We start from the raw sequence: 24,396 nt of genomic DNA on the forward strand, positions 1-24,396 counted from the left end.
TCTCAAAAAATATTTTACTTTGTTAAAATACTGGTTGAGGAAATCCTTTTAAGTAACTGTTTTGCCTTATCTGAATCAGGATCTCAATTCAATATGTTTTGTTGGCTATGTAATAGGGCACATTTTGTTTTTACATTAATATTATACAGCATTAGGTTATTTTTAAAATTATCACCCATGTAACCTTAAAACAAATTGATTGAGGGCCTTGAGCCCCTGAAGTATTTGAAATTTTACAATGCCTGTTTCAAAAACAATTGTGTCAATGGTCATGCTTTAGACTGATGAGAGCATTGTATTAAAATATCATTGTTCCTGTGTTTTTAATGCAGTGTGTTCACAAAAAGAAGAGTGCATTTTAATTTTGATGTTTTTGTTAAGATTTTAGAGAATATGAGAACTTAAGACTAAGCTGTTTAAGTTTTCAATTATTGTTAAGACTTAATTGGTCCCCTTCATATTGCAGATTCAAAGAATGTTGATCTCTACCAAAGTTGTCATTGTAATTCTGACTGTTTTATTTGGGAAGTTTCATTTGGAGAACATATTTAATATATTCTGCATTTGTTTCCCACAAATACTTGAGATTTAAATCTAAACTGAAACTGCCTCTTCAATGGCTACAGCACGTGAAACATTTTGCTGGTTTCTCGCTGTTCCAGATTTTGAAATACGTTTCCTCCTAGCTTTCACATTCACAAAGTATTAATTTATTTAAGGAAAAAATAATTTTTGACTAACCAGAATGAGGTACCCGAGGGTTTGATTTTAGGACCATTGATTGTTGTTTATAAATGACTGTATTGTTTAGGCAGTACAATTTAGAAGCTTATGGATTGTATAACTGCAAATGTGTTGCTGGTCAAAGCACAGCAGGTTAGGCAGCATCTCAGGAATAGAGAATTCGACGTTTCGAGCATAAGCCCTTCATCAGGAATAAGAGAGAGAGAGCCAAGCAGGCTGAGATAAAAGGTAGGGAGGAGGGACTAGGGGGAGGGGCGATGGAGGTGGGATAGGTGGAAGGAGGTCAAGGTGAGGGTGATAGGCCGGAGTGGGGTGGGGGCGGAGAGGTCAGGAAGAGGATTGCAGGTTAGGAGGGCGGTGCTGAGTTGAGGGAACCGACTGAGACAAGGTGGGGGGAGGGGAAATGAGGAAGCTGGAGAAATCTGAATTCATACCTTGTGGTTGGAGGGTTCCCAGGCGGAAGATGAGGCGCTCCTCCTCCAGCCGTCGTGTAGTTGTGTTCTGCCGGTGGAGGAGTCCAAGGACCTGCATGTCCTCGGTGGAGTGGGAGGGGGAGTTAAAGTGTTGAGCCACGGGGTGATTGGGTTGGTTGGTTCGGGCAGCCCAGAGGTGTTCTCTGAAGCGTTCCGCAAGTAAGCGGCCTGTCTCACCAATATAGAGGAGGCCACATCGGGTGCAGCGGATGCAATAGATGATGTGTGTGGAGGTACAGGTGAACTTGTGGCGGATATGGAAGGATCCCTTGGGGCCTTGGAGGGAAGTGAGTGTGGAGGTGTGGGCGCAAGTTTTACATTTCCTGCGGTTGCAGGGGAAGGTGCCGGGGGTGGAGGTTGGGTTGGTGGGGGGTGTGGATCTGACAAGGGAGTCACGAAGGGAGTGGTCCTTGCGGAACGCTGATAGGGGAGGGGAGGGAAATATATCCTTGGTGGTCAGCCCAGATGGCCTCCTTCTTCAAGGACCGCAGATTCCCCCCAGACGTGATCGACGATGCCCTCCACCGCATCTCCTCCACTTCCCGCTCCTCCGCCCTTGAGCCCCGCTCCTCCAACCGCCACCAAGACAGAACCCCACTGGTTCTCACCTACCACCCCACCAACCTGCGCATACAACGTATTATCCGCCGCCATTTCCGCCACCTCCAAACGGACCCCACCACCAAGGATATATTTCCCTCCCCTCCCCTATCAGCGTTCCGCAAGGACCACTCCCTTCGTGACTCCCTTGTCAGATCCACACCCCCCACCAACCCAACCTCCACCCCCGGCACCTTCCCCTGCAACCGCAGGAAATGTAAAACTTGCGCCCACACCTCCACACTCACTTCCCTCCAAGGCCCCAAGGGATCCTTCCATATCCGCCACAAGTTCACCTGTACCTCCACACACATCATCTATTGCATCCGCTGCACCCGATGTGGCCTCCTCTATATTGGTGAGACAGGCCGCTTACTTGCGGAACGCTTCAGAGAACACCTCTGGGCTGCCCGAACCAACCAACCCAATCACCCCGTGGCTCAACACTTTAACTCCCCCTCCCACTCCACCGAGGACATGCAGGTCCTTGGACTCCTCCACCGGCAGAACACAACTACACGACGGCTGGAGGAGGAGCGCCTCATCTTCCGCCTGGGAACCCTCCAACCACAAGGTATGAATTCAGATTTCTCCAGCTTCCTCATTTCCCCTCCCCCCACCTTGTCTCAGTCGGTTCCCTCAACTCAGCACCGCCCTCCTAACCTGCAATCCTCTTCCTGACCTCTCCGCCCCCACCCCACTCCGGCCTATCACCCTCACCTTGACCTCCTTCCACCTATCCCACCTCCATCGCCCCTCCCCCTAGTCCCTCCTCCCTACCTTTTATCTCAGCCTGCTTGGCTCTCTCTCTCTTATTCCTGATGAAGGGCTTATGCTCGAAACGTCGAATTCTCTATTCCTGAGATGCTGCCTAACCTGCTGTGCTTTGACCAGCAACACATTTGCAGCTGTGATCTCCAGCATCTGCAGACCTCATTTTTTACTATGGATTGTATAAACTTGATAATGATATAAATGATGAACAGAGTAACAGACTTCAAGACAGCTGAGAATGTTGAAATAGACAGACACAATCTAGTGTAGTTAAATGTGTGACTGTCTTCATACTGATAACCAACTTGGCAAAAAAGGGATGAGAGAGGAAATGCAGAGATACTTTCAGGAGCTAACATCATCTCTAGAGTTCCTCCATGCACAGGTAAAGCATGCTTTCGGACCAACACCCATCCCTCCACAATCTGATCCAACAGATTCAATCAGCTCCCCAGTCATGAGCATGTCACCTTTTGTTTTTCCTGTCTCTGTGTCTGATTGTCATAACAGCACAGCACTGACACTGACTTTATAAACACTTTGCAGACCGTCTAACACTCTTGGTCACCTCCAGAGACATATTATCAGACTCTTCACTCACACCAGTTGCGTGATCTTTTGATCTGGATGTAGGTTTGCTCGCTGAACTGGAAGTTTCATTTCCAGATGTTTCGTCACCCTACTAAGCAAAATCTTCAGTGGGCCTCAGGCGAAGCAATGTACATGATTCCTCCTTTCTATTTATATAGAAATAAAAACCTACATCCAGAACCTCAACAAATCTTCTCAAAACTTGCTGACCTTTTGATCTCTCTGCCCTCCACCAATAAACTCAAAAATTAATGCTTTCCTTTATTGGTCAGAGCATTGAATATAAGAGTTGGGAGGACATGTTGCAGTTGTACAGGACATTGGTTAAGCCACTTTCGGAATAGTATGTGCAATTCTGGTCTCCCTTCTATAGGATGTTGTGAAACTTGAAAGAGTTCAGAAAAGATGTACAAGAATCTTGCCAGGGTTGGAATGTTTGAGCTAGAGGGAGAGGCTGAAGAGGCTAGGGCTGTTTTCCCTGGAGCGTCAGAGGCTGAGGGGGGGTGACCTTACAGAAGTTTACAAAATCATGAGGGGCATGGATTGGTTAAATAGACAAAGTATTTTCCCTGGGATGGGGAGTCCAGAACTATAGGGCATAGGTTTAGGGTGAGAAGGGAAAGGTTAAAAAGGGACCGAAGGGGCAGGTTTTTCACACACAGGTTGCTGTGTGTATGGAATGAACTGCCAGAGGAAGTGGTGAAGACTGGTACAATTACAAAGGCATCTCAATGGGTTTAGAGCAGACCTGGGCATTTTAAGGCCCGCGGGCCATATCCGGCCCTTTGGTCGTTCCTGTCCAGCCCGCATGAGATCAATCTTAAATTAGAACATAAATGAAAAAGTATTTACGCCATGCACACAATACAACTGTGTTGCTTTTGTTCTGAAAAGGATGCTTTTTTTATTTACATATGAACGCACATGCGCGTGTGTGCGTGAACAGCTAAACGCCGTGTATGGACGGCCTCACAGCGCCAAATACCTGGGTTCAATTCCCGCCTCGGGCAACTGTGCGTGTGGAGTTTGCACATTCTCCCCGTGTCTGCATGGGTTTCCTCCCACAGTCCAAAAATGTGCAGGTTAGGCGAATTGGCCATGCTAAATTACCCATAGTGTTAGGTGAAGGGGTAAATGTATGGGAATGGGTCTGGGTGGGTTGCTCTTCTGAGGGTCGGTGTGGACTTGTTGGGCCGAAGGGCCTGTTTCCATACTGTAAGTAATCTAAGTAAAAGTGATGCTTGCTGGCTCGCCCTCAAAATGTCAGCTCACGCCAAGATAAGTTATGTCATAGCCCATAAAATTGCCAGAAACAGTAAACCGCTTTGTGATGGAGAGTTTATTAAGGAGTGCTTGTTGGACTCTGCAGAACTAATATGTCCGGAAAAAAAGGAGGCATTTGACTCCTGATGTACTGTAACGAGAAGGATTGGAGACATCGCAATAAATCTGGAGCTTCAGCTGCAGCACAGAGCGGTCAACTTTTGGCTTTTTTTCCTTGGCTTTGGATGAGAGCTGTGACATACGTGACATAGCCCAGCTACTCATCTTTGTACGTGGGATAACTACGGACTTTAAAATCACAGAGGAGCTGGCAGCCATGCAGTCAATGAAAGGAACAACAACTGGTAATGATTTGTTCACGGAGGTAAATGCCTGTTTGGACACGTTGGGACTAAAATGGGACAAGCTGGCGGGTGTGACAACGGATATTTGTCCAAATCTAATGGGAAAAAAATTTTGGACTCTTAAAGAGAATGCAGGATAAAGTGACAGAAATTGACCCTGAACAGAAATTGGTATTTTTTGCATTGTATAATACATCAGGAAGTGTTGAGTAAGTCAGTGTTAAAAATGAACCATGTGGTTAATGTTGTTTACTTCATCAGGGCAAGAGCTTTGAATCACAGGCAGTTTGTTGCACCTTTGGAGAAAAATGAGACATAACATCGTGACATAGGCTACCACACAGCTATCAGGTGGCTTAGCCTGGGCAAAATGCTGAAAGGTTTAAGGGACCTGAGAGAAGAGATTCAAGATTTCTGTGTGAAGAAAGGGAATGGCATTCCACAGCTTTCAGATGCAGACTGGATTGCAGACCTTGGTTTTGCTGTTGATTTGACTGCACTTACGAATGAACTAAATGTAAAACTGCAGGGCAAGGGCCTTTTTGTGCATGAAATGTACAACTTGGTGAAGGCTTTTATGAGAAAGTTGCAGCTTCTCTCAAGCCAAATGGAGGACAACATTCTCACCCACTTGCCAACACTGAAGGAAGCCGCACCTTCAGCTGATCACCTCCACAGGAAGTCATCTATGTTAGAAGCACTGCATGGTGAATTTTCAAGGTGATTTCAAGACTTTAAAATGACTGAGAATGAAACGTACATGATTTTTTTCCCCCATTTACATGCAATATGGAGAATGCACCAAGTGATGTTCAGCTTGAACTCACTGACATGCAGTCAGTCACACTTCTGGCAGAGTACTTTAGGTCAGTTTCACTGCTTGATTTTTACTCTTCCCTCAAAGAGAAGAACTTTCCACGCATGAGGAGGCATGCTCAGAAGATTCTAGTCCTCTTTGGATCTACCTATATTTGCGAAGACATTCTCAGTGACGAAGTTCAACAAATCCAAACACAGATCCTCTATCACTGATGATCACCTCTCAGTTGTCCTTTGCATATCCACCTTAGACATTCAACCAGATTTCAGTGCACTTGTTCAAGCCCAAAACAGACTGGATTTTTCTCACTAAACAAGTCAAATAAACGGAAAAACATCAAAAGCACTTATTGCTTTTTGTATAGAGTTGTTTGTAATACTGAACAATAATGAAACAACTTTTCATTATTGGTTTGTGAGATTAACATATTAAAAATAAAATGAAATACTGAAATTATTGTTTTTACTGTTTATTTCTTCTATATTTGATCTACTCCACAATTTCATATCTTTATTGTAACAGAATATCCTTATTCTTTTGATTATAAGTTTCAGTGCAAAACTATATAATTTAGTACTTTTTACAATGGGAGAAAATTAATACTGAGCAGAACTATGTTCAAGTTATTGTTGGTTCGGCCCTCCAACACAACTCAGGTTTCTCATGTGGCCCCTTGGAAGAATTAATTGCCCACCCCTGGATGAGAGGAATATGGGCCAAAGGCGAGCAAATAAGACTAGATTAATTTAGGATTCTGGTTGACATGGACAAGTTGGACTGAAGGGTCTGATTCCATGCTGTACATCTCTATGACACCAGGTTACAGTCCAACAGGTTTATTTTAAATTGCAAGCTTTCAGAGTTCTACTCCTTCCTCAGGCATGGTATAATTGGGAGGTATAAGATACAGTATTTATAATCAAAAAGTTAACAACTTGAAAACTAGATGCCCTTGTTGAATCCTTTAATCAGTTAGGAGATCATGTTTTAAAGTTGTTAACATTTTGCTTATAAATACTGTGTCTTATACCTCCTCATCATACCAAGCCAGAAGAAGGAGCAAAACTCGAAAAGCTTGCAATTCCAAATAAACTTGTTGAACTATAACCTGGTTTTGACGATTCCTGATGAAGGGCTTATGCCCAAAACATCGATTCTCCTGCTCCTCGGATGCTGCCTGACCTGCTGTGCTTTTCCAGCACCACTCTCTGGACTCTGCTCTCCAGAATCTGCAGTTCTCTCTTTCTCCTATAGCCTGGTTTTGTGTGACTTCGTCCTTAGTTGCCATGGATACAGCAGGATCCAGGTAGTCAACTCAGCAACATCCCAGGACGATCATTTTACATTCTAGAAAACTATTTTCATTCATACTAAATGACACCAAAATTGGAGGTGTAGTGGATAGCAAAGAGGGTTATCTCAGATTACAACAGGATCTGGACCAGATGGGCCAATAGGCTGAGAAGTGGCAGATAGAGTTTAATTCAGATAAATGCAAGGCGCTGCATTTTGGGAAAGCAAATCTTAGCAGGACTAATGGTAAGGTCCTAGGCAGTGTTGCTGAACAAAGAGTCCTTGGAGTGCAGGTTCATAGCTCCTTGAAAGTGGAGTCACAGGTAGATAGGATAGTGAAGAAGTGGTTTGGTATGCTTTCTTTTATTGGTCAGAGTATTGAGTACAGGAGTTGGGAGGTCATGGAGCAGGACATTGGTTAGGCCACTGTTGGAATATTGCATGCAATTCTGGTCTCCTTCCTATCGGAAAGGTTTTGTGAAACTTGAAAGGGTTCAGCAAAGATCTACAAGGATGTTGCCAGGGTTGCAGGATCTGAGCTACAGGGAGGCGCTGAACAGGCTGGGACTGTTTTCTCTGGCGCGTTGGAGGCTGAGGGGTGACCTTATAGAGGTTTGCAAAATTATGAGGGGCATAGATAGGATAAATAGACAAAGTCTTTCCTAGGGTTGGGAAGTCCAGAACTAAAGGGCATAGGTTTAGGGTGAGAGGGGAAAAACATAAGAGACCTAAGGGGCAACGTTTTCACACAGAAGGTAGTACATGTATGGAATAAGCTGCCAGAGGATGTGGTGGAGCTGGTACAATTGCAACATTTAAGAGGCATTTGGACGGGTATATGAATAGGAAGGTTTGGAGGGATATGGGCCGGGTGCTGGCAGGTGGGACTAGATTGGGTTGGGATATCTGGTCGGCATGGACGGGTTGGACCAAAGGGTCTGTTTCCATGCTGTACATCTCTATGACTCATACAGCATATTTCCAGCTGCCTCCTCAAACTTACCGGCGAGAGAGTTGTATTTCAAGGCCGGATTGTTTTTGTTGACAGCGTCGGACATTTTGAAGAGTCAGGGGCAGGGCTGCTGCGCGGACACCCTCACGTCACCTCCCGCCCCGCCACCAGGGGCAGTGCGCGTGCGCCTTCCGGGGAAACCGGCCCCGGCTGAAAACGCGCACGCGCCCTTCCATTAACGCTGGGGAAGGCTGAAGACCGTCTACCACGCCGACTCTCCTGCTCCTCGGATGCTGCCTGACCTGCTGTGCTTTTCCAGCACCACTCTCGAACTCTAACCTACAACATCTGCAGTCCACACATCCCACCTCCCTTTAAGTCGCCCACCCACACGCGGGCCTACCCTTCCGACCCACTGCCTCTCAATCCCGCCTCCGCCCCCTCATTTCTCCCTCCCTACCCCCACTCAGGCCCGCCCATCCCCCCCAACGGACTCCGCCCCACGCGCCCCGGGAACCAGATATCCATTCGCGGGGTGAGGGGCTGACGTATTGCGTGCTTATCGCCCGACGTCGCCTCAATCCGCGATGTGTGTATTTGGGGAAAGTAGTGCGTGTGAGGCGGTGCTGGGAGAAGCGGGAGCCTCGGGTGCTGGTGACAAAACCCAGAGAGAGAGAGAGAGATAGAATGGAAGGCTCGCTTTAGATAATAAAATAATGCTAATAATGCCTGCCCGGTGAGATGAGGCTCCGAAATGGGACTGTTTTGACGGCTGTGGTCTTGTGCAGTGTGGTCTCTGTGTCTTGGTACGCGGCGTTCTCGGCTCAGAAAGGTGAGAAAGAGGGAGTTGGGGGGTGAGAGAGAAATTAAAATGTCAACAGGCACCCGCTCGTTATACCACTTCACACCCCTCACCCCCCACTCACCCTTCAGCATCTCCCTGCTTTCCCTTCCAACATCACCCTTCCTTAATAATCCTTCCCCACCCCTGCTATTCCCCCTTTTTCTCTCTTTCTTTCATCCTCCGGGAATGTATTTGTTTGCGATGGCTTTTAAATATTTATGCCAGACTCCCCACACCCCCCCCCCCCCAACAGCCCTCCTTCCCTTTTTAGGTGGAATGCAGAAGTCAGTTGCCTTCCTTAATAATTCTCCAGTTATTTTCGAGAATATCCACACATCTGTGATGGGTTTCCATGTTTTATTCTAGATCTTCCCTGGTCCCCCGTCTTCCCCACCCCTTTTTTTTGTTTTTTTTTAAAGTGCGATGCAAAAGTCGTTTGCAGAAATCCACAAGGTTCTGGCAAAAAAAAGGCAATCCCAGCAAATAAACAACACGGATTGCATGTGTTTCTGTCAGCATTGAACAGTGGATTTGTAGGGTCCCTCTGGGATTGTTTTTAAAACAACTCCCTGTTCAAACTCAACACTAAACTGTTGTTTTTCTCTATCATTCATCTCTTGGTTATCTTTGTCTTCCCCGTCCAATGTATTTTTTCCGAATTCAGAATCAGTACAGTAAACCACTTGCTTCAGGTTTGTTGTTTGGTTCTTGTTAATTCTCTGCGCTGTGTTACAGTTATGTTGAGACAAATTGCGATGTTTCCAACTTTAGTTTCAATGTTAACTTTAACGCGGCTTCTTTGTTTTAAAGAAACAAACGTGACAACATTAGCGATAACCAAAGTTGTCGGATGTTTCCTCTTGGATTTGCTCTGTCCGAGTACAGTTTTTTTTTGTTGATTCGGTTTTGTTTTGCGACCACGTTTGTTTTGTTTATGATGTGAGTTTTATATAATAACCTCGAAACCGTAGCTATTCATTTTTTTCTGTTGAAGAAACAGCTTTCTTCATTGCGTTGGATTGGTGTTGTTGCGTTGGATTTACGAACCTCATACAGGTAGATGGAATGAAGAAGGTTCGAAGTGTTTAAGTATTAGTTATTTCTTTCGTCTGTAGACCCCACTGTTTCATCTCTGCCTTTTCTCTATAATGATTATGAAGGCTCACTTTATTTTTTATGTACGCAGTTCGATTTCGGTATGTTTTTTAGATAATGAATAGGAGCCCGTGTGTGAACGATGTTTTTATTCTTTCATGAGATGTAGACATCACACTCAAGGTCAGCATTAATTGCTCATTCCGAATCACCGTAGATAGGATAATGGTGGCTTATTTCCTGAACTGTTATTGTCCATCTGGTGTAGAAACACCTACAATGCCAGTGGAGTGGGATGGGGAGGAGAGGGATACTTCCCAGGATTTTTCACCTATCAACCAATCAGCTTTCCAAATGAGAGTAGTTTGTGAAGGGAAATTGTAGGTGGTGATGAACCTGTGTGACTGTCCCGAGATGTAAATTATGTATATTTGGTATTTGTTAAAGTAGCCTTGGCAAATTGCTGCAATCGTTTTTTTTTATTTTAAGCTGTCTTACCATTTAAACAGTAGAATTCTGAGTGAATCTCAGTGGTTTACCAGAGGACTTAGGTTCACATCCAAGCATTTGATCGTGGATGTTAAATGATTTGTTTTGCTTTCTACTAGCATACAACATTTTCTAAAATAATAGAACTCTTGAAAAGTTGACTAGATGTTAAACAGGTGTTGCCTCTATGAATATACCAATATTGAATAGATTTCTGACACACTAAGGTTTGTGGGCCAATATTTTAATCTGGCCTTAAAACAACAGTAAATATGTGCAATCTCTCAGTATCTGAATGAAATTGATTAATGCTGTTTAATATTTTATGCTGCTTTTTCATCAGCTGTCTGTCTTGGGTGCTGTACTTTTAATACTTTATTTTAAACATATCTAAGGTTACTGTTTTACTGCATGCAGCTAGCTTGTCATGGGAGTGGGAATGTGATAGTGAAGTTTGTTAGTGCCAATCTGAGTGGAATCAAATCTGAATTTACATGACAGCATTACTTGCATTTAAAGTTGAAAGATTAAAGACAAGTTTTATTTCCCTAGTGTGTTGTTTACATAATGAAAGATGAGTTGTTAAAGGGTATTAGTGTTCTATTGGATTATAAATTGCATCCTACTGTGCATTTCATAGTGACCTTGCTGCATATCATGAAACCAAACTGCTTATAACCCTGCAATTATCTTTAAAACCTAAAATATAAGCATGATGTATAAATTTATTCTCCATTTCACACATTCAAACTTTACCAACCTGACTATTTTTAAACACATTATCTTTATTTGATTTCCCCCTTTTTTTATATAGATATTTTTATTGAAATTTGATTTCCCCCTCTTAAGTAGTTGCATTAATCTGATTTGTAGTCCCTTGAATTTCGACGGTTTGAAGGGTAATCCAAAAGCATTGTGATGCGGGGGGGGGGGGGGGGAAGTGACGGATATGGGACTAACTGTCAAAGATATTGCTTAGACGTAGTGAACAGAATGACCTCCTCCTGTGAACTATCATTCTTCTAAAGCAATTTAAGTCACTGGTCAACTGCATTGGTATGGGACACTACTTTAGCCACAAGATTGTTTTTATTAAAATATATGCAAAAATACTTCATGGGTACATTTTATTAAACTAACCTACTTTGCTTTTTAATGGTCATCCAGTCACCTTTTACTGATACTTGTTAAAATAAATATATAGAATGCCTCAAAGTATTGCTGTAACCCCACCTCCCCAAACTCAAGCATACACCATACTTCAGTCACTTTTGTTCTCTGTTACTGCCTTCATCTTGGAGATCCAACGCCCTTTTCAAAATCTTGGTGTTCCTGTACACTTTGTAGTCATAATGAAGTGATCATCAGTCCCCTATCCTTAACACCATCTGTGCGCGCATTCAGTTTGAAATAGGTGGAACAGTCTTTTGTCACTTGACTATGAGTGTTTAAAAAAATGTTAAATTTGAAATATATCGATTATCAAAAATGTAACTGGCAACTTAACTTTTGGTTTCTTAAACCATCTTAGTTCTTTTAGGCAATAGGAGATATTTCGCCACTGAAATATTTTGTCATCCATTCCACTCAATAATGAATGTTCCTGTTGGGAGAAAGGCATCTATGCATGATGTAGAATCTATTAAAAGGATATGGAGGTGCTGGTGTTGGACTGGGGTGGACAAATTTTAAAATCTCACAACATCAAGTTATAGCCTAACAGGCTTATTTGGGAGTACAAGTGTTTGGAGCACTGCTATTAAAAGAAGAGAGACATGAGTGTTGTGATCTCTTTATTGTGTTGTCTTTCTGTAGCTGGGAGGTGTAACACAAACTTTGCAGCTTGGATGTGTGATTTATATACGAATGACTTCAGCATTTTACTGACCTTCCAATACAACTAGTCTAATTCTTTTGAGATAGTTGCTTATTATATTGAGGTGTTGTGTTGAAATTGTATCTGGTGGAAAATTTAATTATATTCCCTCTAAGAGGATATAATTAAAAGCAAGATTTGTGACAGTTTTTGTTGATCAGACCTCTTATTTACACCTCTGCAGTAGCTGGAATTTGAAACCAGACTGTATGGCTCGGAAGTAAGGACACAGCCATTAAACCACAAAAACCCTAGGACAAATTTTAACTTGATCCTGGATGTGACATACATTTAGAGATGTTTACCTATTCTAGAACTAATCAGTTTTTCACCACTAAAATTAACTGGATTAAGATCAAGTGATTTTTGTAAGATCTGCTGTACCTGAATGGCAAATTCAAAATTTATCCTGATGTATTCTCTTGATTTCTGGAAATAATATCTGACTAAATATTAGTAAACATATTTTTTACAACAAAACATTATTGTTTTGAATAAAGGTTTGCGTGTTAAGCAGTGCGAGAAACATCACTGTTGACAGTCCAATGCATGATCCTTGGATTACTGCAGCTGCAACAGCCACATCCTTAGCACAAACAAAAAAGCCTGGCTTGAGCACCAGCAAGTCTTCTGGTGTTGCTCCAGCCATAATTCTGTAGAAGACTGTCAGACAGGCCACATTTCTTTTGATCTTTACAGTGGGTGGTTTCTGGCAAGCATTAAGCAGTCTTCCATCAAGCCAACTAATCTCTATGGTTTCTGAATTGCACTGGGTGCCAGGAACAAAGAGGTGGGTATTCTCTCTGCCCTGCTAAACACAGGATTAGTTTCTGTAGCAGCCAGTTGTTGGAAATCAGCAGCCAAATGGCACTGAAACTGCCATAGCGATTTTATTTTGCCCCAGTAGGTGCTTTTATCCCTTTAGTTTAGTTTTGATTTCTAATTTATATAAACTGTGATTGTTCAATTATATCACTCCAGTTGATATTATATCACTTCTGCTTGACCCAAGCACTACATATGATGGTTACTTTGTGTAGGTTCATTCAGAAATTACGTTTGGGGCTAGTACATTTTACTACATGATGTAATGTTAAAAACAACCTTAAACGTGTCATGTTTAAATGGGCACGATTCTATAATGGCGCGTTTTCATTATAAATATAAAATGTTGTGTACCTGGCTATCTGTCCTGATCCATATCACCTTGTTCCTTCTTTAGTTTAGTCAGTTATTGTTAAATGCAGACATGCTGTCTATTTGGTCACCAGCTCAGTAATGCATTCTACAGCAACAGTGCCAATGGTATAAAGAAAAACATTACTGTTACTTTTCATCCTGCATTTAGGAGCAAATTATTGCAGTTGCTGGAATCTACTGAAAACAACAAATCCTGGAGAGCACAGCGTGTCAGACAGCATCCATGGAGAGTGAACAAGCTAATGTTTCAAGTCTATTCTTCATCAGATCTGAAAATGAAGTGTGGAGGGACAGCATTAATGCTATAGTTTGGGGTAGTGGTTGTAGGGTGCTGGTGGAAAAAAGATGTTGATCGTTCAGATTAAGTGATGGGAATGGCAGAGCAATGGTGTGTCTCCTGCCAAACTTGAAAGGACAGACGATCCCACTTGGATGTGGGGAGGGGAGAGAGAGGATGTAATAACAGAATCTAGCAAGCTTCAAAAAAGGGAAGAAATGGGAGCTTATCACAATTTGAAGGTGTTGAACTTAATATTCAGGCCAGAAGACTGTAAAGTGCCTCGTCTGAAGATGAGATGTTGTTCCTCCAGTTTGTGCTGTGATTCACTGTTGTGAGTGATGAGAATGGGCAAGGGTGAAGGAAAAGATGATAGGCTGAATGCAGTTGAGGCCCCTGTCAACCACAGTGTGGGAAATCAGTCATGGAAGATGCAAGCCATGTCAGCAATGCTGTTTTGGAAGGTGGTATTATCTGAACAGATGTGACGGGTGAATGAACTGGGAGAATGAGGTGGAGTCCTTGCAGGGTGTGACAAGCTGTAGTGAAGGTAGCTATGGCAGTCAATGGCTTTGTAGTGGATGGCAGTGGACAGCTTATTCCCTGAAATGGAGACAGAGGTCGAAGAAAGGAAGCGTCAGAAATGGACAATGTGAAAGTTATAGGGGGTGGACATTTGAGGCAATTTGAACAAATTTTTCAAGATCCTGGTAGGAGCATGAAGTAGCACCGAAACGGTTGTCGATGTACTAAAAAAAGTTATGAGAGGAGCCAAGTGTAATGTAGGAACAAGAATCATTCCATATATCTCGTAAAGAGGCAAACATAACTGGGAGCCATGCAGGTGCCCATAGCCACTCCTTTGACTTGGCAGAAATGAGATGAATTAAAGGAGAAATGTTCGGGCAGGCAGAGGAAAATGGTAATGGATGGGGATTGTTCAGGTCTTTGGTTGAAGAAGAAGCTGCCAAGGGCCCTCAGACTATCTTGGTGGGGAATGGAAGTATAGATCAAATGGTCTTGCACATTTGTCCATTTGCTTCAAATCCATTTCACTGAACATTGGCTTAAAACAGACTGTGTCTATTGCTTCAAAATTTTAAACCTCTAAATCGAATCATCCTGTAATGTCCTCTAATGAAAGCAGCTTTCAATTCTTTTCTGTCTTTCGTTTTTATTCTTAAACATCTAAAATATGAGCAGGAATACGAATAGGTCACATGTATGGTGTGTCATTCAATAAGACCATAATGACCTCATTGCTATCTCCAATTTAACCATTGCACCTTGTAGGGATGCCTTTGTCTCCTTGGGTCTGAACTTTGCAATTCCTTCCTTAAACTCCATAGCCTCTCTTTACCTTTTCCTCTCCACCACCAACCTACTTCCTTCATTGTGCTGTCTTTGACCAAGCTTTTGATCACCCTGTAACGTTTTGCTACTTCAAAGACACATAGAATAAATGGTTGTTGTTGAGTTGGTCACACAATGTGGTTTAGGTTGGTTGACTTGTGTAGGGAATGGACTGAATCCAGGCATGTTTTTGTTCCGTATACTGCAGGTCTGCAGCAGGAACATAGGAAAATGGTCCTTGATACTGTTCTGCTATTCAGTGACATCATAGTCAATCTGTGGTCTAACTCCATACACCAGCTTTTGGCCCATATTCCTATATTACATTTACTTAACAAAACATTATCTATTTCAGATGTAACATAAACCATTGATCGAGCATCTGCTGCCATTGTGGAAGAGAGTACCAAGCCAGTATCACCATTTTGTGTGTAGAAGTGCTTCCTAACATCTGTCTTGAACTGTTTGGCCTTATTCTCGATTGTGCAACCCCCACTCCCCCACCCTCACTAAGGGAAATGGATGGCACATTCGTCAACTGAGTCAATGGAGTATGTATGCATGGTCACATTGTCTTGGAGGAAGGGCAGGGTGTGAAAAGAAAGACATTTGTCAGTTGCTAAATAACAATTGGGATCCAGTCTGATTCTCCTCTTCTTTGTCTCTAGTGTGAGTTCACGAAATAGTTGAAGGTGGTATCCTGGTTTTCCTTTTGTCTCCAAGTCTGAACTCATAAAGCAGCACATAGCCATAAGTATAAATTTGATGGAAAGATAGGCATTGTTTAGGTTGATGTGTCCTTTTGAATTGACGTTGTATAGTATTTATGAAAAGTTGGAAAAAAGAGAGAGTGCAGAGCTGCCTTTGTTGCTAAATGAATTATGGCAATGAAGTCTGGTGGCTAACCTTTCTTGGGGACCCTGTATCTCTCTCCATTTCAGTCATGCCATCTGCAGATTCTGGTGTGATTAATTCATGTCGCTGGCTTTCATGGCTGTGCTGGGGTTTGTATTCAAATACTTGTGATCTATTGAATCCCAGGATTTTCTAATAACACAAGGGGGAGCTTGGAAGCAAAAATGTTGAGAATCCTTGTTTTATTAAATATATTGAATCTGATGGGTCACTTGCTGCATATGGGCAGGGAGCAAGAAAATTACCTTCTATGGAATAGGAGACTTAAACCAAGAGGTGGGAGAAAGAGTGAGGTTAACTCGTAATAAGGCTGTTAAACAGCCACCTGCCTCCAAACCAGTTCCCTTTTTTATTCACACAGTAATATAATTTTGAAGCACCGAAATCATCAGTGAATAGGTACCCCCGAACCATTTTGCCCAGTTTGTTTAAATTTCAGTGAGGTAAATGTCACCAAATATTCATTTGTGAAATACAGTTTTATTTGACAGACTACCAGGGGAAATGAACTATTTTTGCTCTTTGAAACTAATTAGGAAAAGGATGGCCTGTTGCACCCTTTGGCCCAATCTCTTCTTGCATTGGAAAAATATGGCTGGTGCTATTTGACTTGTTGCAAGGTATGACTGGAATGGTGTCACAGGTTGGCTATGTTTACTCTGAAGCTGCAGTAGTAGTGTACAAAATCTCTGAAGTCCTCTGGGACAGACAGTACATTTTTCTAACTCTACCAGAGTTCCCAACTGATATGAAAGTTCAGATGTAAGTCATCACTTAAGTGAGGGTTGTTCAAACAATATCGCATTATAATTAAATAGCAAATTATAATTAGAAAAGTGACCTAACAAAGGTTTAATTAAGGAAAATGAATACTGAGTAAATAACTTGTGAAAAAATGTTTTGAAATATAACCACAGGAAATCCCAAGGTGCTTTATAGCCAATTATGTATTTTAGAAAAAGAAACAGAAAATGCTAAATTGGGATTATAGTATAGACCCCCTAATAGTTAGAGGGAAATTGAGAAACAGATTTGTAAGGAGCTGTTAGCTATCTGTAAGAATAATAGGGTGGTTATGATAGGGGATTTTAACTTTCCAAACATAGACTGGGATTGCCATAGGGTTAAGGGTTTAGATGGAGAGGAATTTAAATGTGTAAAAGAAAATGTTCTGATTCAGTATGTGGATGTAGCTACTAGAGAAAATGCAAAACATGCATTTCTTGAGAAATAAGGCAGGGCAGGTGACTGAGGTGTCAGTGGGGGAGCACTTTGGGACCAGCGACCATAATTCTATTAGTTTTAAAATAATATGGAAAAGGATAGACCAGATCTAAGCGTTTAAGTTCTAAATTGGAGGAAGGCTAATTTTGAAGGTATTGGGCAAGAACTTTCAAAAGCTGATTGGGGACAGATATTCACAGGTAAGGGGATGGCTGGAAAATGGGAAGCCTTTAGAAATGAAATAATGAGAGTCCAGAGATAGTATATTCCTGTTACAGTGAAGGGAAAGGTTAATAGATGTAGGGAATGCTAGATGACTAAAGGAATTGAGGGTTTGGTTAAGAAAAAGAAGGAAGCATATGTCAGATACAGACTGGATAGATCGAGTGAATCCTTAGAGTATGAAAGCAGTAGGAGTATACTTAAGAAAGAAATCAGGAGGCAAAAAGGGGACATGAGATAACCAAAGCTAAGAATCCAAAGGGTTTTTACAAATGCATTAAGGACAAAAGGGTAACTAGGAAGAGAATAGGGCCCCTCAAAGATCAGCAAGATGGCCTTTGTGTGGAACCACACGAGATGGGGTGGGGTGGGGGCGGTGGGGGGGGGGGGGGGGGTGTCAGATACTAAACAAGTACTTTGCATCAGTGTTTACTGTGAAAAAGGGCATGGAAGATGTAGAATGTAGGGGAATATATGGTGATATCTGTAAAAATGCCCATATTACAGAGGAGGAAGTGCTGGATGTCTTGAAATACAAAAGTGGATAAATCCCCAGGACTTGATCAGGTGTACCCTAGAACTCAGTGGGAAGCTAGGGAAGTGATTGTTGGGCCCCTTGCTGAGATCTTTGTGTCATTGATTGTCACAGGTGAGGTTCAAGAAGACTGGAGTTTGGCTAACATGGTGTCACTGTTTAACAAAGGTGGTAAGGACAAGCTTGGGAACTGCAGACCAGTGAGCCTGACGTCTGTGGTGGGCAAGTTGTTGGAGGGAATCGTGAGGGACAGAATATACATGTATTTGGAAAGGCAAGGACTGATTAGGGATAGTCCACATGGCTTTGTGTGTGAGCAATCATATTTTGGATTAGTGGTGCTGGAAGAGCACAGCAGTTCAGGCAGCATCCGAGGAGCAGCAGAATCGACGTTTCGGCCAAAAGCCCTTCTTCTTGTCTCTCAAACATGATTGTGTTTTTTTTTAAGAAGTACGAAGAGGATTGAAGGCAGAGAGGTAGATGTGATCTATATGGACTTCAGTAAGGTGTTCGACAAGGTTTCCCATGGGAGACTGATTAGCAAGGTTAGAGCTTGTGGAATACCTGGAGAACTAACCACTTGAATACAGAACTGGCTCGAAGGTAGAAGACAAAGGATGGTGGAGGAGGAGGGTTGTTTTTCAGACTGGAGGCCTGTGACCAGTGGAGTGCCACAAGGATCAGTGCTGGGTCCACTACTTTTTGTCATTTATATAAAGATTTAGATGTGAGCATAAGAGGTATAGTTAGTAAGTTTGCAGATGACATCAAAATTGGAGGTGTAGTGGACAGCGAAGAAGGTTACCTCCGATTACAACAAGGTCTTGATCAGATGAGCCAGTGGGCTGAGAAGTGGCAGATGGAGTTTTATTTGGACAAATGCAAATCTTAGCAGGACTTGTGCACTTAATGGTAAGGTCCTAGGGTGTGTTGCTGAACAAAGAGACCTTGGAGTGCAGATTCATAGCACTTTGAAAGTGGAGTTGCAGGTAGATAGGATAGTGAAGGCGGCGTTTGGTATGCTTTCCTTTATTGGTCAGAGTATTGGGTACAGGAGTTGGGAGGTATGTTGCAGCTGTACAGGATATTGGTTAGGCCATTTTTGGAATATTGTGTGCAGTTCTGGTCTCCCTCTTATTGGAAGGATGTTGTGAAACTTGAAAGGGTTCAGAAGTGATTTACAAGGATGTTGCCAGGTTGGAGGATTTGAGCTATAGGGAGAGGTTGAATAGACTGGGGGTGTTCTCCCTGGAGCTTGGGAGACTGAGAGGTGACCTTTTCGAGGTTTTTTAAATCATGAGGGGCATGGATAGGATAAATAGACAAAGTCTTTTCCATGGGTTTAGGGAGTCCAGAACCAGAGGGTGTAGGTTTAGGGTGCGAGGGGAATGATATGAGACCTAAGGGGCAGTTTTTCATGCAGATGGTATGTATGTATGGAATGAGCTGCCAGAGGAAGTGGTAGAGGCTAATATAATTGCAACATTTAAAGGGCATTTGGATGGGTATATGAATAGAGTCATAGAGATGTACAGCATGGAAACAGACCCTTTGGTCCAACCTATTCATGCCGACCAGATATCCCAACCCAATCTCATCCCACCGGCCAGCTCCCTGCCCATATCCCTCCAAACCCTTCCTATTCATATACCCATCCAAATGCCTCCTAAATGTTGCGATTGTACCAGCCTTCACACATTCTCTGGCAGCTCATTCCACACACGTATGGGCTGGTTGCTGGCAGTTAGGACTAGATTGGGTTGGGATATCTGTTCTGCATGGACAGTTTGGACTGAAGGGTCTGGTTCTGTGCTGTACATCTCTCTGACTCTGTGAACTCAGTAGGTTTGACAGTGTCCATGGAGAGAGAAGCAGAATTAACATTTTTGATCCCAAAAACTACTTCAGAAACATTTTATTTTTGGGGGGACAGGGAAGAGGAGAAGTGGGGAGAGAAAATTCAAACATAGAATAAAATGTTGGGATCAATAGAAGTAATCATAAATTGAATCAATAAAAAGCCATCTGATTTAATAAAATCACTTTTATTTCGGGCAGGAAAGCTGTCTTTACCTGGACTGGTTTGGTCTATATTTGACACCAGTCTTGATACCAATTTGAAGCACCAAACTGTTCTGTGTGGTCCCGGTTGTGGATAATAAGTATGGCTTTGTCAGGGACAATTACACTCTCTAATGAAAATAGACAAGTTTAATAACCTTAGTGATAACCACCACATGATAGGAAAATTTGTACTTTGTCCAAAATGCTCCTCTGCTCATTTTAGTCCTCTGGCCCAGTTGTTTCACTTTACTTATCACAAATGTCACACCAATCAAAATTAATGCAAAGGTCCAATTTCTGTTCAGAAGATAAAAATCTACAATTGTACTGTAGGCCAATTTTCCAATTCAATGAAAGTGAATGAAAACTAAATGTAAAGATTTTTCAGAGTTTTAAAGTGTATATCTAGTTTGAGTGAACATCTAGGAATTATTTATTGTAGCTTTTCTGTCATTTCTAACAAAAAAATGAATGGTTTACCACTATATAATTTTTAAAATTCAATTATCAATGAAATGGTAATTCTTCCTCTCTACAAATCTAATCTAGGCTTGTCCCAATCTGTCAGCCCCAAGTTACTAGAACTTCTTCTGTAAGTGTCCTAATTTTTAATATAAATCATAGCATTAAATTTAACAACAATATGCTGCAAATCTAGGCCAATATTTTCCCTTGCATTTTTGAATTGTTTTGAAGCCTCTGACCTTTATCTGCTGCCTTGGACTGGATGAATGTAGGTAAGAATATTGTATAATAGTTCATCCAAGTGTGTGGGCAAGGGAATTGCTTGCTAATCATATGTGTTGTGTTTTAGTTCATCTGATGGAAAATAAGTTGAAAGAAAGATTTACACCTCTGGAAAAAAAATCTCATGAAATTCTATGCTTCGCAGCAAATAAAGTACTTTTGACTTGTTGTCACTAAAGTAATATAGAAAATGCATCAGCCAATTTGTGCCATAAACTTCAAGATAATCTGTTTTACATCATGTTGAGAGGTAAATATTGGCACAGAGGTCTAGAAGAATCGAGTCAGAGGTTTCCAGCAATGGAAACAGGCCCGTCAGCCCAACTTGTCCATGCCTCCCAGTTTTCACAAGTAATCTAATGGCATTGGCCTGTTTTGGTCCACATTCTTCCATACCTATCCAATCCATGTACTGAACAAATGTTTCATAAATTGTAATCCCCTCCACCACTACCACATTCTAGACACTCACCAGCGTCTATGTGCAAAACATTACCCCTCTGGACCATTTTGTATCTTCCCCTCCCACCTTTAAACTTATGACCTCCAGTGTTAGACTCCCCTGCCATGCGAAAAGACTGTTGGCTCTCTACCTTACCTGTGCCTTTCATGATTGCATCGACCTCAATAAAGTTACCTATCAGTCTCCGGTGTTCCAGGAAAAACATCCCAGTTGATCCAGCCTCTCCATATAACTTTTACCTTCCAGTCCAGGTCGCATCCTAATAAATCTTGTTTGCGCTCTTTCTAGTTTAATAACATCCTTTCGATAGGTGAGTGACCAGGATTGCATACAGTACTCCAAAAATGACTTTCTTGCTCATCCTTGAATAGTTCCACAGGATCTTTGGAATCCATTTGAGAAGACATGTAGGGCCTATGTTTAACATCTTGTCCAGATCAAGGTCCATTTGACAATGTAACTATCATTTGGTACTGCACCAGAGTTTTAACCTATGTTTTCAGACTTGAATCATTGGAATGAGGCTTAAAATCACAAACTTCTGACTGCGAGGCAAGAAAAACTGCCAATTACTTAATCATGAATGGTTTTAGAAAATAGGTACGGTACTGTGGTTATGGGATGTGTATATATTTTGTTTTGTAGCTATCTTCTGCATGACAAGTATTTGCTTTGTGACTCAGTGGGCATTGTGTCTTACTGAAATGTTTGACAGCACAAAATGTTATTGGAATTGTCAAAACTTATCCTGGCTGAGTTCGAGGGTTGAGTCTAAGACAAGATGGGGGGAGGGGAAGTGAGGAAACTGGAGAAATCTGAGTTCATCCCTTGTGGTTGGAGGGTTCCTAGGCGGAAGATGAAGCGCTCTTCCTCCAGCCATCGTGTTGCTATGGTCTGGCGATGTCCTCCAGTTTCCTCATTTCCCCTCTTCCCACCTTGTCTCAGTCCCAACCCTCAAACTTAGCACCACCTTCCTAACCTGCAATCTTCTTCCTGACCTCTCCGCCCCCACCCCCACTCCGGCCTATCACCCTCACCTTAACCTCCTTCCACCTTTCGCATTTCCAATGCCCCTCCCCCAAGTCCCTCCTCCCTACCTTTTATCTTAGCCTGCTTGGCACACTTTCCTCATTCCTGAAGAAGGGTTCATGCCCAAAACGTCAATTCTCCTGCTCCTTGGATGCTGCCTGACCTACACTTTTACAGCAACACATTTTCAGCTCTGATCTCCAACATCTGCAGTCCTCACTTTCTCCTATCTGCAAGGATGGTCCTTAATCTGTGTACATAGTGTACACGTAACCTTTCTGTCCAAAGTAGTGTTTGTCACTATGTCCTCTGCCAGACTGCTCAGACCTCTTGGCATCATGGTAGCCCACAAACCTACCAACACACTAAAACAGCAGCTAATGAACTTGAAAGACCCTATACAGACAACAAGCAAAACTAATGTCATTTACAAAATATCCTACAAGAACTGTAACAAACACTATATTGGACAAACAGGTAGAAAACTAGCCATCAAGATACTTGAATGTCAGTTAGCCACAAAAAGACATGACCGACTCCCACTAATATCCTTTCATCCAGATGAGGAAGGACATCATTTTGACTGGGACAACACACCCATTGTCTCAGCATGCCCCTGCCCCACTGAACTCATCTCTACCTACCTCGACACTGTCCTATCCCCCCCAGTCCAGAAAATCCCCACGTACATTCGAGACACCACCCAAGCCCTCCACCACCTCCAAGACTTCCGTTTCCCCAGTTCCCAACGCCTCATCTTCACCATGGATATCCAATCCCTCTACACCTCCATCCACTATGACCAGGGCCTCCAAGCCCTCCATTTCTTCCTCTCCCAACATCTCCAACAGTACCCTTCCATCAACACACACATTCGTTTGGCTGAACTGGTCCTCACCCTTAACAATTTCTCCTTCGAATCCTCCCACTTACTCCAGACCAAAGGGTAGCCATGGGCACCCATATGGGCCCCAGCTACGTTGGCTACATAGAACAGTCCATCTTCTGTAGTTACACCGGCACCACTCCCCACCTCTTCCTCCGCTACATTAACTGCATTGGTGCCACCTCTTGCTCCCTCAAGGAGATTGAACAATTCATCAACGTCATCAACACATTCCATCTTGACCTTAAATTTACCTGGACCATCTCTGACACCTCCCTCCCCTTCCTGGACCCCTCCATCTCCTTTAATGATGACCAACTTGACACTGACATTTTTTACAAACCCACCGACTCCCACAGCTACCTGGATTACACCTCTTCCCACCTTACCTCCTGCAAAAATGCCATCCCGTATTCCCAACTGTCCGCCTCTGCTGTATCTGCTCCCAGGAGGACCAGTTCCACCACAGAACACACCAAATGGCCGCCTCCTTTCGAGACCGCAATTTCCCTTCCCATGTGGTTAAAGATGCTCTCCAACGCAACTTGTCCACATCCCGCACCTCCGCCCTCAGACCCCAACCCTCCAACCATAACAAGGACAGAACGCCCCTGGTGCTCACCTTCCACCCTACCAACCTTCGCATAAACCAAATCATCCGCCAATATTTCTGCCACCTCAACGGACCCCACTACCAGGGATATATTTTCCTCCCCACCCCTTTCTGCCTTCTGCAAAGACCATTCCCTCCGTGACTACCTGGTCAGGTCCATGCATCCCCCAACAACCTACCCTCCCGTCCTGGCACCTTCCCCTGCCACCGCAGGAATAGCAAAACCTGTGCCCACACCACCTCCATCCAAGGCCCCAAAGAAGCTTCCCACATCCATCAAAGTTTTACCTGCACATCGCCAATATCATTTTATTTTATCCATCGCTCCCGATGCGGTCTCCTCTGCCTTGGGGAGACTGGACACCTCCGAGCAGAGCGCTTCTGGGACACCCGCACTAATCAACCACATCGCCCTGTGGCCCAACATTTCAACTCCTCCTCCCACTCATCCGAGGACATGGAGATCCTGGGCCTCCTTCACTGCAGCTCCCTCACCACCTGATGCCTGGAGGAAGAACTCCTTATCTTCTGCCTCAGGACACTTCAACCCCAGGGCATCGATGTGGACTTCACCAGTTTCCTCATTTCCCCTTTTTTCCCCCCCCCCCCACCAGGCCCCAGTTCCAAACTTCCAGCTCAGCACTGTCCCCATGACTTGTCCTACCTGCCTACCTTACTTTCCACCTATC

The 24,396-nt window shown here is 43.1% G+C and overlaps 2 protein-coding genes across 2 annotated transcripts in view; one reads left to right on the plus strand and one right to left on the minus strand.

Moving 5' to 3' along the window:
- sqstm1 (sequestosome 1) overlaps window positions 1-8,026 on the minus strand; it is a 66,374-nt gene extending 58,348 nt beyond the window's left edge. Inside the window, exon 1 of the mRNA XM_060837395.1 lies at window positions 7,927-8,026. The gene's annotated coding sequence lies outside the window, so the exon portion shown is untranslated. The remainder of the gene's footprint in view (window positions 1-7,926) is intronic.
- Window positions 8,027-8,469: 443 nt separating this feature from the next.
- mgat4b (alpha-1,3-mannosyl-glycoprotein 4-beta-N-acetylglucosaminyltransferase B) overlaps window positions 8,470-24,396 on the plus strand; it is a 214,790-nt gene continuing 198,863 nt past the window's right edge. The window contains exon 1 of the mRNA XM_060836944.1: window positions 8,470-8,707. Within this exon, the coding sequence (XP_060692927.1) occupies window positions 8,617-8,707 (91 nt within the window). The 5' untranslated portion in view covers window positions 8,470-8,616. The remainder of the gene's footprint in view (window positions 8,708-24,396) is intronic.

The sequence above is a fragment of the Hemiscyllium ocellatum genome, chromosome 16, assembly GCF_020745735.1.
Source record: "Hemiscyllium ocellatum isolate sHemOce1 chromosome 16, sHemOce1.pat.X.cur, whole genome shotgun sequence".
NCBI classification, from domain to species: domain Eukaryota; kingdom Metazoa; phylum Chordata; class Chondrichthyes; order Orectolobiformes; family Hemiscylliidae; genus Hemiscyllium; species Hemiscyllium ocellatum.